At 38.8% G+C, this 14,171-nt stretch overlaps 2 protein-coding genes across 2 annotated transcripts; both read right to left on the reverse strand.

Annotated features, from left to right (window-relative positions):
* Window positions 1–381: 381 nt before the first annotated feature.
* LOC107700862 (G-protein coupled receptor family C group 5 member B-like) lies at window positions 382–6,836 on the reverse strand. The gene is made up of 4 exons (XM_016502688.1): window positions 6,137–6,836; window positions 1,561–2,631; window positions 546–652; window positions 382–466 (listed from the first exon to the last, which is right to left on the reverse strand). The coding sequence occupies exons 2-4, from the start codon at window positions 2,627–2,629 to the stop codon at window positions 422–424; spliced, it is 1,221 nt and encodes a 406-aa protein (XP_016358174.1). The 5' UTR covers window positions 2,630–2,631; window positions 6,137–6,836; the 3' UTR covers window positions 382–421.
* A 3,956-nt stretch (window positions 6,837–10,792) lies between these two features.
* Window positions 10,793–12,298, reverse strand: LOC107700790 (lipopolysaccharide-induced tumor necrosis factor-alpha factor homolog). Its single transcript, XM_016502605.1, has 5 exons — window positions 12,287–12,298; window positions 12,155–12,218; window positions 11,847–11,918; window positions 11,560–11,698; window positions 10,793–10,959 (listed from the first exon to the last, which is right to left on the reverse strand). The coding sequence occupies exons 1-5, from the start codon at window positions 12,296–12,298 to the stop codon at window positions 10,851–10,853; spliced, it is 396 nt and encodes a 131-aa protein (XP_016358091.1). The 3' UTR covers window positions 10,793–10,850.
* Between the last annotated feature and the right edge of the window lie 1,873 nt (window positions 12,299–14,171).

The raw sequence follows: 14,171 nt of genomic DNA on the forward strand, positions 1-14,171 counted from the left end.
AATCAGTTCACATTGAATAAATGAACGAATGACATTTATTCTCTCACACTCAGAAACGCATCACATTATGTAAGTAAATGGGTCTCTCTCTTTCACACATCTCTGTTTATGTAAATTCTTACAGGTCCTCATCAGTATGATTTGTCTGATTCATTTAATCTAAACAGACATCACCAGAGTGATATCGAATATGTAGCACGTCCTTTATTTTGTATTAAGCACTTAGAGATAGAGAACATGTGCAAAATTAGCCTGCTCCCATGTTGAAAATGTCCATTAACTTCAATCAGCTCTTTTATTAGAGGAGCATTTCCAAATGATTAACATGGAACTTTAATAAAGTGCCTTTTGACCCTGTGAAGGCACCCGAACTCAATCCTTTTAGGGGCCCAAGAGGACATTGTTGCCATGGTAACCGCTATCACCACAGATGCCTCCCTGTGAAGTTTGGAGGGGCGGTTGGGATCTGGAACATAAAGCGTGAGGTGAATTGTTTGTGAGACTTGGGCATTAAAGTATTGTTAATGTGTAGTATTGTTACTGACCGGTCCTGCGTTCATGAGCAGGGCCATCTCGGTGGGCTGGTAAACGTGACTGCGGAACGGCACAGCGGGACGTATCAATCCGTTATGATAACCTCCAGTCTGCAGAACTGCAAAAAACAAGACAATATATACAATATATTACAAAGGAAAAACTATTTGAAAATCTGTGTATAATAACTCTAATCTGGCTAAATAGAATAAATATGAAAAAAATCTATATATTTTTAAACATGTGGGCAATTAAATGATTTTGAAAAGCTTCAGAAGTTTTGTATGTTTCGCCTCAGCAAACAAAGAACATTTTCCTAATGTTCTCAAAGGGCTGTTTTTGGCAGAACCAAATAATAACGTTTTAGAAACGTTTTTATAACCATCAATTAATCTTCACAGAACGTTGCAGGAAGGTTTTTGTAACAACCTAAACAGAACATTCCCTAATGGTCATTTTTAGTTTTTTTTTATAACCATAAAATAACCTTCCCAAAACACTGCAGGAAGGTTTTTTTTTTCTAGCAACCTAAAGAGAACCTATACAGAATGTTCTCTAATGGTTATTTTTAGGTTTTATTTGGGCATTATTTTTATAGCCATAAAACTAACCTTTCCAGAATGTTGCAGGCAATTGTGTGTGTGTGTGTGTAAACCTAAAAAGCACCTACACATAATGATTTCTAAAAGCTATTTTTTAGTATTTTTGTAACAACCCAAATAGAACCTAGGTACGTTTACAGAATGTTCTCTAATGATTATTTTTAGGCTTTTTTATAACCATAAAGTAACCTTTAGAGAACGTTGCACATACGTTTTTGTATTAACCTAACTATTATGTTTTCTAACGGCTATTTTTTCGTTTTATTTTTATAACCATAAACTAACCTTCACAGAACGTTGCAGAAAGGTTTTTGTAACAACCTAAAGATAACCTACACAGAACGTTCTCTAATGGTTATTTTTAGGTTTAATTTTCAGAACCGTAAACTATCCTTGCACATGTTTTTTTTGTGTGGCATCCTACCCGCACTGTGCTCCTCTACGGTGTACGCCTGACTCTCTGCGAACGGAGCTCTGGGATTGGTCGGCCGCTCGTCGTCATGGTAACTTTGTGCCGTTGGCGGCTGTGGTGTGTCGTAGTAGTTCTGGCCGGTGTCTGCGTTCCTCTGACTGGACGGACGCAAGCACATGTGCGTTTCTGGGATTGCGTGAAATAACAGAAGCACCCAACCCTCGGTCACCAACGCAACCGCTAATGCCGGCTCATCCCAATCCTTCGCCACGGTCGTGATGGCGGCATCTCCGTACAGATAGAGACCGAGCCAGGCAACCCAGAGGAGAAGCGAGGACAGACATGAGAGGAAAAGCCAGACAGCGTTGCACCTCCACTTCATACTCTTCCTGCTCGACTCCTCTCTGTTGCTCCCTCTGCACAACACCACAGCCAACGACAACATGCTGGCAGCTAGCAACAACGCTAGAGCGTAGCTACACACCAACACAAAGTCTAGAGGCAGATAATCGCAGGCTGCATGTCCCTCGCGGACCACCGTAAGCAGCAGCCATTCTCCAGCAATGATGCCTTGAACCACAGTGAGCGCGAAAGCCAATCCGGCGAGAGAGCTGCCAGCTGGGCTCCGCCTCCCTCCCGCCAGCTTCTTCAGCCGCACTCCCTGCACCAGCAAACAGGAGAAACACATGGTGAACAGCACCCCCCACAGCCCGCGGCGCACCATGCAGATCACCTCACCGCGCCCCACCAAGAACACCAGCGATAGGCTGAAGAGACCCATGGTTCCGGCCAATAGGAGGAGGAGGGGACCGACACCACAGCGCTTCTCCGGTTCCGTTACGGTTTTCAGCTTGGCTAAAAGAACTATGGCCAGGATCAGAGCAGATACGGTACCGCCGCACGCTATGGCCTCCAGCACCACACCCCACACGGACTCCAGATCGCACAAAACTCTGTAGGGCGGGTCCAATGCAGCGCCACACCCATGAGGAGGGGGCGGGGCCTTAACCATGGGCGGGTCCTCAAGAGCGCAGCAGCCAATCAGAAATAGAATGACGATGAGGGTGGGCCTTAGAGCCATGGCTGGAAGAGAAAGAATACACATTTTTATTTTTTTTCATTTGTTTTTCTGTGTAAAGCCCAAAGTATACATTGTTTTTTATGCGTACAGTGCACGTGATGCAAATTCCGTCACCAGAATAATATGCACATACTGTGCACACACCACCAGAATAGTATATATGCGCAGACTTTGTTTTGGACTAATCAGTTGTTCCACAAGGTGGCAACACTCATAGATATGTATAGATGTCCCATTCGACCGCTCCAAGCACATATAGACGCATCCGCCATCTTTGAATGGTCAACTTGACGTCATTCACCATGCGTTCGCAGACCATCAGCTGTGCAGGTTTGTGGCATCTTCGAATATTCATTGGCTACTATGGTGAATGACATCAAGTTGACCATTACAAGATGGCGGATGGCTTACGTATAGCAGCCCATAGAAACAGTTGCTAATGAGGCATCTATACATACGCAACATACTATGGCAACACTGGCCCTGGCCGTTTTTTTTTTTCAGTAGAAAACAAAACTAAAGAGACGGAACAACAACAACAGACGCCTGCATTGAGGGCGTTACGAGATAGCCACAACTTTAGTTTAAAAGGTTACAAAGCTATTTTATCGGTCATACCTTCTGGAGAGAAACAGTGCAGACACTGGACAAACTTTCTAGAATGCATGTGTCAGCTGTCTGATTCGTGTATGCTATCAAATGGAGTACACTTTGAAAGGCTATGCTCTCGACTGTATGCATATGCTAGCATATACATACAAAAATGTATACTTTGGGCTTAAGTATTTCAACTTTTTTTTTTCAGTAAAAAGACATTAACCAAACCAACCAGCTCTGAGATGAATCACAAGAAGTCACTATGAAATTACCATTTTCTTGTGAAATATTGCAGTGTTTATTATAAATAATGAATCTGTGCATATCATTTTTTTTGTAATAATTAATATTCCCTCTTAATAAAAAACAATAACCTTCTTCCTCCATTCACAACTACACCTCTTCTCGACCTCATGAAATCAAAATTTACTTTATTTACTTAGCGCACATTGCTAGTCTTGAGGGGAACAATTAATCTGTGCAAGTTAATCCGTTGGGGAAAAAAATTGTTTGTTTTGGTAATCTTTAATCAAAATCTGAACATTTTCTTCTGCTCTGAAATGGCACTTCTTCTCTGATGACGTCAGTTTGACGGCTTGGGCAGAACATCCTTAACCACAGCCGTTAGGTTGCTATGAGTCAGAGATGAGAGGAGGAAAATAAAACTCCACCCTCTATTCAATATTCAGTTTCAGTTGGAAATACGTCACAGAAATAAAGACTGCATCCGAAAACTGAAAAATGCTGCCTTCGGAGGATGCATTCCAGGAAGCCATCAAGGCACGTCCTTGCATCTGGTAGTCAGTTTTTTGTGTAAATGAAGATTTCTGACTAACTTTTTGCATTTTTTAATGTTATTTCTAGTGAGAAATCAGTAGGCCTATTATAGTAATTAAATATTTGTTTAGTTATCACCAAAACTCATTCTATTTTGTTGTAAATCATTAAACCTTTAAGCTGCCTCAGAAGCCTGTCAGTTTCATCAGATCAGCAAATCAGTTTCATGAGGTGCCTTCGTGCAAAAACGCTGATTGCAAAGACTTCACGCAGACTTTAATCAGGGCTGCATTCAGCCCCGACAAAACGGAGCAAAACGTTTTTTAAACGGAAACGGTGGTGCGTTGAACACTGTTCTGATGACGCAAGAGTTGCAACTATGGCAGCTGAGAAGGCCATTCTTTGTGTTCTTTTTGAAGAATTTTCAGAGCCTGATGAAATCGGTATAAATAAGTGTTTAATACTGCAAAATACCTTAAAGAAGTTCCAGATCTATACATGTGCTCTTGTTATTTCAGTTATTTTGCTTTTAATGTAAATAAACATGTGCAAACAACATACTTGCTCTTGTGAATTTATTTTGATGTTAATTACATTGTGCGAGCTGTCTCTTTAATACCGCGTGGTTTACATACATGTTGCTGCTGATTGGGCTGACATTTTTGACACACCCACCAAACAAGAGAAAACGTATCTCAAACCCCATTGCACACCGTTTCCAGGAAACATATCATTCAAACCGGAAACCGTAGCAAAACGTTGCGCACTGGTTTGAGCTTGAACTTGCCCCAGTTCTTTCTGGTCCTCGAATCTGATTGGCTGAGAGGAGTGTGATATTCTAGTGATAACAGAACTCCAACTGTTTCACTGTTTATATCACTCCGCTTTCTATATTTCTCACAGCGAGTGTCATGGCGGACACAACAATTCCACAACAATTTTATAAATAATACTGTTTTTGTGTCTTCAGATATGCGGTTTGTTAATAAAGATAATGTCTATTTGAAAATTTGCTAAGATGTTTTTGGAGATGTGAGCTCCAGGGCTTCAGCGGCCATTCAGCGCTCATGAACCCACCGAGAGCAGCCTCACCTCGGCCAGATCTTCTGGAATTTGCCGCTGGCTTTGATGTCTCTATAGTGGTTAAACATTAGATATTATTTGAACTTGCCCCAGGTTAGAAGCCATTTTGGAATTTAACACAGATGAAAACGAGGCTGTGAGGGATAGACCTATGGCAGTGGCATGCACTAATTTTCACAACTCACAACTTTCAATACTGTTTTATCGAGTTTTTGAAAGAGGTTTCATCGTTATTTTGTTGGTATGTTCGAGAATCCTTGTTACAGGATGTACTTAACAACGGGTAAAAAGAAAACACAATTGCATATACGGATATGGTATAAGTCAACGACAAAACTGTACACTTTGTATTCTTTAAATTCAAATTTAATTAAAAAACAGTATACAACATACTAATGAGTCACTGATTATAACTACACAAATATTGTGTATTAGACTATAAAAATAAGTGTGTATTACAGAGTGTAGGTACTGTAGGTAGGCTTTGCTGTAATTTCCATTTCCATAGCAACATCCACTTCTCTGGTTAGGAATTTGGCTATTAAATACATTTAAGAAAAAAAGAAAAGAATGGAATTTTAGAACATTTAACTTTTTAATTGTTTTGTTATCTGTTTGTGCAGTTGATGTGGTTTATAAATAAATGTAATATATAATAAATAAAATATAATAACTGTTATGCTACTATTTCTTGAGGATGCATTTGCTTATCCTGTGCTGAAGAGTTGTAAAAAAGCCGAGTGTAAAGATGAGTTTGTCTCGCATCCTCTACCCCTTATAAACCCCCGACAGTTGCTATGGCAACCAGAGGAGCGCGTGGGCTGGCCTAGATGGAGCTGCACGCAATTTATATAAAGAACAAGAAGCCAGAACATACACACACACACAAACACACACATAAACACATGCAGGTTCAAACATGCACAACTTCAGAATCAAATTTTTAATTCGAGTTAATTTAAAGACAGCAAGACCTTGATGAACTTGCAAGGGTTAAAGGATAGATCTACAGGCAAAACAGTTATATAAACCGCAGACAGTGTTACTCACCTTATGAGTTCAGACTGTATTTTAGATAAAGCCTTGAAGTTGATATGTATTTATTAGTGCAGGAGAGTTCATTCCCACAATCCAAATCTCTTCTTATCGTGTGAGAATTATCCTGCCAAACACAAACACCTGCACTGACATTGCAACCGAACGCCACGCTTTTTCTCAGTGCTCAATAGTTGAAAACCAGTGACAGAAACCAGCTGATGTGCGACAGACAGCTTCACACCCACACACTACATCTGTAAGAGAGCATCCTTATTTCTCGATTTCACTGCTGCTGCTTCTTTCTTCCAGCCTCTGAGAGCTGTTGCTGCGCGGTTTGCTCCGTGGATCCGTGTGCAGCTGAGGGTAAAATTCACGTCTGATTGAATATAGACCTCACTGGACCGCTGTAGTCCATCCTCACTTGTCACATGCATCTCTCTCTCTGAAGGGCTTCATTTGCAGCATTGTGACTGCTGCTGATGCAGAGCCTATAAATAAACCACAGCAAACTCCTCAGCAATCATGCTTCTCAGTCTCATGATGATCCAGCGGTCAAACTTCTGGTCTAAAGACCTCCAATTAGACCTCTCGCTGTCATAGACAATTGACAGGCCACACACACACACACACACTCACGGCCAGGTGTGTGTCCACGTGCAATGTCTTGAGGGAGTCTTATGTAATAAAGATCCCAGAGCTTCAGGTCATACGTGTCCATTAGTGTGTGTGTCTTTAAGTAGCCTTCAGATAATCCTGTCCAGTGGTGCAGTGAGCCATCAGAGTATTACAAAGAGTCTCCTCACCTCTCCTTTCATTATAGGTGCTATATTTTGTAACCCATACAGTGGATATTAATTGGGATCTGAGAAGTGAAATGCAATAAGAGGTACACAATTCTAATGCCTACAAAACCTATACTTTGTTTGAGGCCTTACACACCACACACACACACACACACACACGTTTGTTTCTGTGAATTGTGGGGACTTTCCATAGACCTCTATTGTTTTTATACTGACCAAACGATATTTTCTATTCCCTAACCCTAAACCTACCCCTTACAGAAAACCTGTTTGCATTGTTACACTTTCAGATAAAAATGTCAGGTTTTACTATCCCCCACAATGTAGCATAAACAAGTACACACACACACAGATATGCGTCAGCACACCGTAACGTAGGACTCCAGATGCTTGTTGACGATTAGGTTAAGCTGCAATTAGATGACTTGCTAAACTGCACTAGTGTAGCAGAACTTAAAGAGCTAAATGTTTTAGGTGGCCATAAGACCATTCTGATGTATTTTGTATAATGCATAACCAGATAACAGGGATCGTTCTCAGAACTTTGGGTACCATTCTGGCAAAGTTCTTATCAACAAACCATACTTCCAGTAACAGATCATTCATTCATTCTCAAAGCGTTAGCACAAAAATGTAGGCTAGATTATACATTGTTTAAGAAACAATCTAGTTTAATATTCATCTAATGCTTTTAAATGTTACTTCTTGATTCAGAACGTTCAGAGGACATTTGAAAGTAACGTTCCCATAATGTTGGCAAAATGATCAAATGGAATGTTCCCTCACATAACCAAGAAAAATAATTTAATGGGAACATTCGCAAAATATTAGAACATTTTAAACATCTATATGAGCAAATAAAGACGGATTTATCTGAAAGGAGTACAAAACACTGCCAACAACACGTTCAAAGTGTGTAACACCTCATGAATCCAGTGGTAATAATGATGCTGAGCTGGTAAAGCCTGTACTGACTTAACTTCACAGACAGATTATCCTCACTGCTGTCCTTCTACTAATGGGTTATTAGGACACAGAGGACAGGGCCTCTGATCAGATGGGGAACTAATTATTATATATACGATATAAAATTACATTTTATATAAATAAATTGTATTAAACACATTTGATTAAATAATAAATTAAAGGTGGGGTATGTATTTTTTCAAAAACGCTTTAGAAAACTGAGTCTAGCCGAGTACCAAAACAAACTTAGCCAATCAGCAGTAAGGGGCGTGTCCACTCATGATGCAGTTGAGAGAGCGCTCAGTGCACAGGATGGACATTAGCCGAGCCAAGCAACGACAGAAATATAGAGATGGCGGATAAAAAAACAAAAGAGGAAAACGTCTGCAGACCAAAAGAAGGCTTACGATAAGGCAAGAAGTAGGACCCGTGTAAATATCGGATCAGCTTTCCAGAGCTGGAGAGAACTCAAGGAGCGGGAAGGCCTGCGATCGGACGCCGAGGTTACTTTGTTTATTCTCGATAGGTGAGTAACATTGGTTTTGCTTTGTTTCACAGCACTGATATATGCTGTTAAAACACATATATGCACGTTAAAACACAATACTACCAAAACACATTCGACCTGTATTACCATAGTAACACACATTGCTTTCACTTATTGATGACATCTTCCCCTCGGCCGACTGGCACAGCAGATTCCGCCATAATCGTTGCCTGGGTTGCGTAAGTATGTGTGGGGCGGAGCTATCAAAATAGGGGCGAGACCAGAAATCACTTACCCCACCTTTAAATAATTACATTAAAAAAAAAAAGTTATATATTCTTTTCAAATCAGAAATTTTTGTTTTGTTCTCTCAGTAATCCAGCTGAAAGTCTCCTGTCAGGTCAAGTCAAGGTTTAGTGTTGTCATTCTCCTGCACAGTGGAAAATGGACTGATGTAGATTCCCAGCCTCAGGCTCTGACACAGTACTGCCATATCAAAGCGCTCTACTCCTGCACTGAATTACCATTTATTTGTGATAATAATGATAATGGTATAAATCTAAAGATTTAAAAATTAAAATATAATGGTTTATTATTTTACCATTTAATTTCTCCACGATCATCTTTTCAAGTGCATTGCAAGTCTGTCAGCAAGCTAATGATGGACTTCATTTGAGGTTTTGAAGGGAGGTTTAATTTGTTGCTGTTTTAGTTGTTAGCCACTAGAGAGCATTCTAGTGCCTCATTTTTGTTTTTGGGGTTAGCAGATCTCAGTGGCTGCACCCTTGTGTTGTAGGCTATTCCTCTCTTCAGATTGTTCTTCAGCAGTGTTTGTCTTAACTTTTCGAGGCCGGGATGTGATTATCTTTAAGCACGATGCTTTCTTGACAATTTTAGCTATTTTAATTTTTTTTTCCTATTTTATTTATTTATAAAAAATATATTTCAGTGTTCCAAGAAGATCGAAGATGGACTGACCATTATTTTATTGAATTCAACAGCTCTAAACTCTTATTGAATGAGCCCCTTTTGAGTCTATTAACAGGGAACTAATGTTCTGTCATGGTTCTCTCAAAGTTACGAACAAACGTCTCCCAGTAACGTTAATAAATCGTTATCTGGTCTTTACGTTCTCAAAACTTAAAGTTACGAACAAACGTCTCCCAGTAACGTTAATAAATCGTTATCTGGTCTTTACGTTCTCAAAACTTAAAGTTACGAACAAACGTCTCCCAGTAACGTTAATAAATCGTTATCTGGTCTTTACGTTCTCAAAACTTAATTTATACACAGTCCAAGGAACGTTAGCTAATTATATAGTTCTAAAACGTTTTAGTAGGACGTGTGTATAGCTTAGCTAAAACGTTACTTGTTTCAGAACGTTTAGAAAACATTTAAAAGTAACGTTCACATAAAATGAAAAATGGGAACGTTCCCTTAATGTTTTGTGCAGTGATGGCAATAACAGAAAAAAGCTGGGATGATCGACATATGCACACTCAGTCTTGATGTTTATAGGTTTAATTTATCATTGTGATTCATATTCATTTATAAAACAGTGTTTTTGTTATATTACTACCATCCACTGTATAAAACTAGGTTAATTGGTTAAGAAGTTAGAAAAGTTCATCATTGAATCATGCATTGGTACTGTTTCTTATACTATTTATTAAAACAGTAAAGAGTATATGATATACAGTAATTAACAAGTAACAAGCTAATATGTGCCTGCTGTATTTTCACAATCCTTTTGTTTTCTAATCCTTTTTTCCCATTAACAGCCTGACATATTTTTCTTTGATAGTGCACAGAAGTGAACTTATGCTATCAGGAAACCCAATCGATATGTCTCATTGACAAAGGATGCATTTTATCAGCAAAAAAACTAATTTCCATAATATTTGCATGAGATCTAAGCTGCATCAGTAATGGTGACTTTCTCATATCTGAGTAGTTTAGCTAGTTCTGTCACAATCAAATAATTGTGTTAATTTTCCTTGACTTAGATATTAAGAGAATGCAGTAGAACATACAAAGGCATGATTGTTAATTGTTTTTTACTGAGAACAAACATTGAAATAAACATGTGTTATGTAAAAATGCCAACAAGAAGTAAAATGTATATTCTGCTTGATTACATTACAATGCATGATAAGTGCAAGAGTTCATTATCAATTTTACAATAAAAAAGGAACAAGAAAAATAAAAATCATATATCATATCAAAATATATATCAATATATAACTTCCCAATTCAAAGAAAAACAACACCATGACATGACAAGACCATATGGGTTTCACTTTCCTTATTTATGCAAATATGTATATATGTACATATATTTACATAAAGAAGGAAATATATCAGCCTTTTGCATGTCTTAGTGTTGTGTTTCTTTGAATTAGAAAACCCCGTACTGTCCAGAAGGTGTTAGCGGTAAAGTTTTCTTTTGGTCTTTCAGATTTTCTTTGTTTCAGAACTTGCGTTCGTGCACATGGACGAGGGTTTTGCAGTATGGGCAGCGATGCTCCACGTCCTTGCAGGAATCCTCACAAAAAGGGATCAAACAAAACGGCCAGATCCTGGACAGAAAACAGAAAAGAGTGTGTTTTCTCCTATCAAGAAGTACACTTATTCTGATGTGTTAACCCAGCTAACAAAATAACATTTTGCTAATGTTACTATTAAGTAATGAAAATATTATTTCTGATTGTTCTCTGAACATTCAAAGTCCAGTTTTGAAAATGTTTTTCAAACTTTCTTCCAGTTAATTATTTGAACATTTAGGAAACATTTTATAATTTTGTACAAATAGTTTTGAGATCGATATTAAAGACCAGATAACTCTGAAAGAATGTTCTATTAAGATTGCTGGAAGATTTTAGTTCATACCTTTCCCAGAATGTTACCAAAAGTTCTAAAAATATTCCTTGTTAGCTGGGAACATACTAAAGCACATGTAAATTATTTGATATTCATTTTAACTGTAGTGTGTAATTTGATATTACATTTAAATGTACTAAATCACAGCTTCATTATAAATGTGTAAATACAAATATATTTAAATATATCACATACAAGTTTCAGTATATGTCAGTCAGCCGGTCCCTTCTCTAAGTGGGCAGTTCTTGCAAAGTGGACCAGATAGTCAAAAGTCTATATGTGAGAATGCAGTTCCTTACATTAAAAGGGCAAGCCCTGCAGAGATGGCCCACACCATCTGGCCATTGACGAATGTTGTCTCTGTGATGACCTGTAGCTGACAGTGAGGACATTTCATCTGCCCCAGGACGTCAGTCAGCCGTGGTGGCACAACTACCACTGCAGTTACATGAAGAGACACATATATTACGATCATAAACCTCTAATGTACTATTCTGTACAGATGCATCATGTATATGCTGAAACCTTCTAGTGTTTGAATGCAGACTGAAGCAGAGTGTCATTGAACTAGGGTTTTTCTGCTCACCCGGGGCAGGTGCAGCAGACTGGAACGTCTGAGTTACTGTGGGCAGCATGACGGTGGGCTGTGGGTTGTAAACTGCCATTGGAGATGAAAGAAAAAAAAGTTCATGATGAAAACCTAAAAAATTATGATGTCAGGGATTACAATCACCACAGTCACCAGCCCCGACACACACCAGATCCCAGTCACCTGATTATTGATCACCTGCACCTGCACTCTGTAATCAAGGCCTCTTTGCACTCAGTCTCTCATCGTCCGGTCTACAGTTCACTTACCTGACTCTCTCATGCTACTAACCTGTCTGTACTTACCCTCAGATGCTCCAGCACTCTTCCGATCCTGTTCTCCTCGACTCCTGCACGAATCCTGATCAACCTGCAAAAGACACAACACCAGTCACCTCAGATAAGAACCCAAGAACTATTCAACGTGTTTCTACTCACCGTTCCAGCCATTACATCCTGCAACTCATTCAATAAACATACCTGTTATACCTGGTGCAGAAAAAAGAAAGAAAAAAAGTGAATGATGAAAACCTAAAAAAATTGGTTTGGCTTCTTATGTGCCCTTTTGTGGTGTTCAGTGTTTCAAAAGCTAGTAACTTTACTAGTTACATGAAAAAAGTAATCTGATTACATAACTTGTAATGCATTACCCCAACACTGATTCTTAGGCCCAATCCCAATTCTATTTTATACCCCTTCCCCTTCCCCTCCGCCTACCCCTTCCCCTTGTCCCTTGAAACAGAGTGTCAAGGGGTAGGGGTGAAAATATTCCCCTAAGAATTGGGACACCACTGCTATGCCGTCACACGGCATCATACGTCGTCTAGCTCCTACAATACACACACCTATACTGGTGTGCATTAGAGCCTTTAATTACCGTTCTATATTAATGCGCTGCTTACTGACACACACCCACACACACACACACATATATATCGGAGATCTATGAGTATGTTCACAAAATGCCTAAATTTCCAGTGCTAACACCTCCTAATGTCTCATCTTCTTCCCTACCGTTCTTAGAGTATACCAGTCAGCTTATTCGGTCTCAGACTGCTGCAGCAGTGCTGACCTTCATATTAGACGCTTGACATTAACACACTAACAAGAGGACTGTGGGTGTATGTAATACAGATGAACCCCATGTTTGTGCTGAATTGGAGTGAAAGAGGTTTGGTTTCAGATTGTGATGTTTGTTTAGAGGTTTGTAAGTATTCTAGTAACAAATAAACATTTGGACAGTAAGTCTGGAGCTATGTGTTCTCAATAAGGTTTAATTATTCCTCCAGATAGTGACAGGTAATGTTGCTGGTTAGAAGCTAGTATGCCATCTAATGTTTAAGCAAGGAAACACACTAATGCTCTCGAAATGAGTTTGTATAACAATTCATTCAACATATTTCACACTCTAGTGTTCGGTGCGAATCTCAAAACGTGCATAAAAACAGAAATTAGGGCTGCACGATTATGACAAAAATCATAATTGTCATTATTCCCTCGAAATTGTAATTGCGATTATTAATTACGATTATCACAATTTACATTGAATGATGTTTATACCATTGTTTGATGCAACTGCATGCCGTATTTTTATATGAAAATTAACAAGCTGAAAACACTCTAACTGAAAACCTTTAGTGCTTTTCTATAGTATTAAGCCTCAAATGTCAAATATACATCGGATTGGTTTCTTCTTTAAATTAGAAAAAAAAGTAAAAAATGGTATTATAATGTTATACTAAAACTAAAATTAAAACAATGGAAAAACCCTTAAGATAACATGTAGAAAGAAAAAAACATATCTTAAGCGTGCAGAATAACATAAGTGGATTTTGAACGATTAATTGCCGCTTTGAACGATTACGTAATTGTGGCATCCATAATTGTAAATCTTAAGCACACAGAATAACATAAGTGGACTTTGAACGATTAATTGCCGCTTTGAACGATTACGAAATTGTGGCATCCATAATTGTAATCATGATTAGAAATTCTATTAATTGTGCAGCCCTAAAATAAATGATTGGTCTTTTGTGCTGAACACTCACCTGCATTGACCAGGACCTCTGTGAACTGGGCTGTGGTCGATGGAGACCCATATTTGGGGTAAAGTGAAGATGACATATCTGTAAAAACACTGAAACCTATTGCAGATGGGCTGGTACATTTTCCCTCACCCTTTATCTTTGCATTCATTTGAGTTCAATTCATTTGCTTTTATTTATTAAGCGTTAGCGTTAGTTCTGGCAGGTCACGTGAGTCAAGCTTCTGATTCTCAGCTGATCACATCTACCTATAGGAATACGACACCTATCGCGGCATT

This window comes from Sinocyclocheilus anshuiensis, unplaced genomic scaffold (assembly GCF_001515605.1).
Source record: "Sinocyclocheilus anshuiensis isolate Anshui unplaced genomic scaffold, SAMN03320099.WGS_v1.1 scaffold1127, whole genome shotgun sequence".
NCBI lineage: Eukaryota > Metazoa > Chordata > Actinopteri > Cypriniformes > Cyprinidae > Sinocyclocheilus > Sinocyclocheilus anshuiensis.

Excerpts from the sequence above, each read along its gene's own strand:
- LOC107700862 (XM_016502688.1), bottom strand. The coding sequence starts at position 2,629 with ATGGCTCTAAGGCCCACCCTCATCGTCATTCTATTTCTGATTGGCTGC. Across the intron at positions 653-1,560 it reads CGTAGAGGAGCACAGTGCGG|TTCTGCAGACTGGAGGTTAT; the intron begins GTAGGATGCCAC and ends TGTTTTTTGCAG. Across the intron at positions 467-545 it reads TGCTCATGAACGCAGGACCG|ATCCCAACCGCCCCTCCAAA; the intron begins GTCAGTAACAAT and ends TTTATGTTCCAG.
- LOC107700790 (XM_016502605.1), bottom strand. Across the intron at positions 11,919-12,154 it reads GAGTGCTGGAGCATCTGAGG|TTTACAACCCACAGCCCACC; the intron begins GTAAGTACAGAC and ends CTCCAATGGCAG. Across the intron at positions 10,960-11,559 it reads GCAGGGCTTGCCCTTTTAAT|GATCTGGCCGTTTTGTTTGA; the intron begins GTAAGGAACTGC and ends TTTTCTGTCCAG.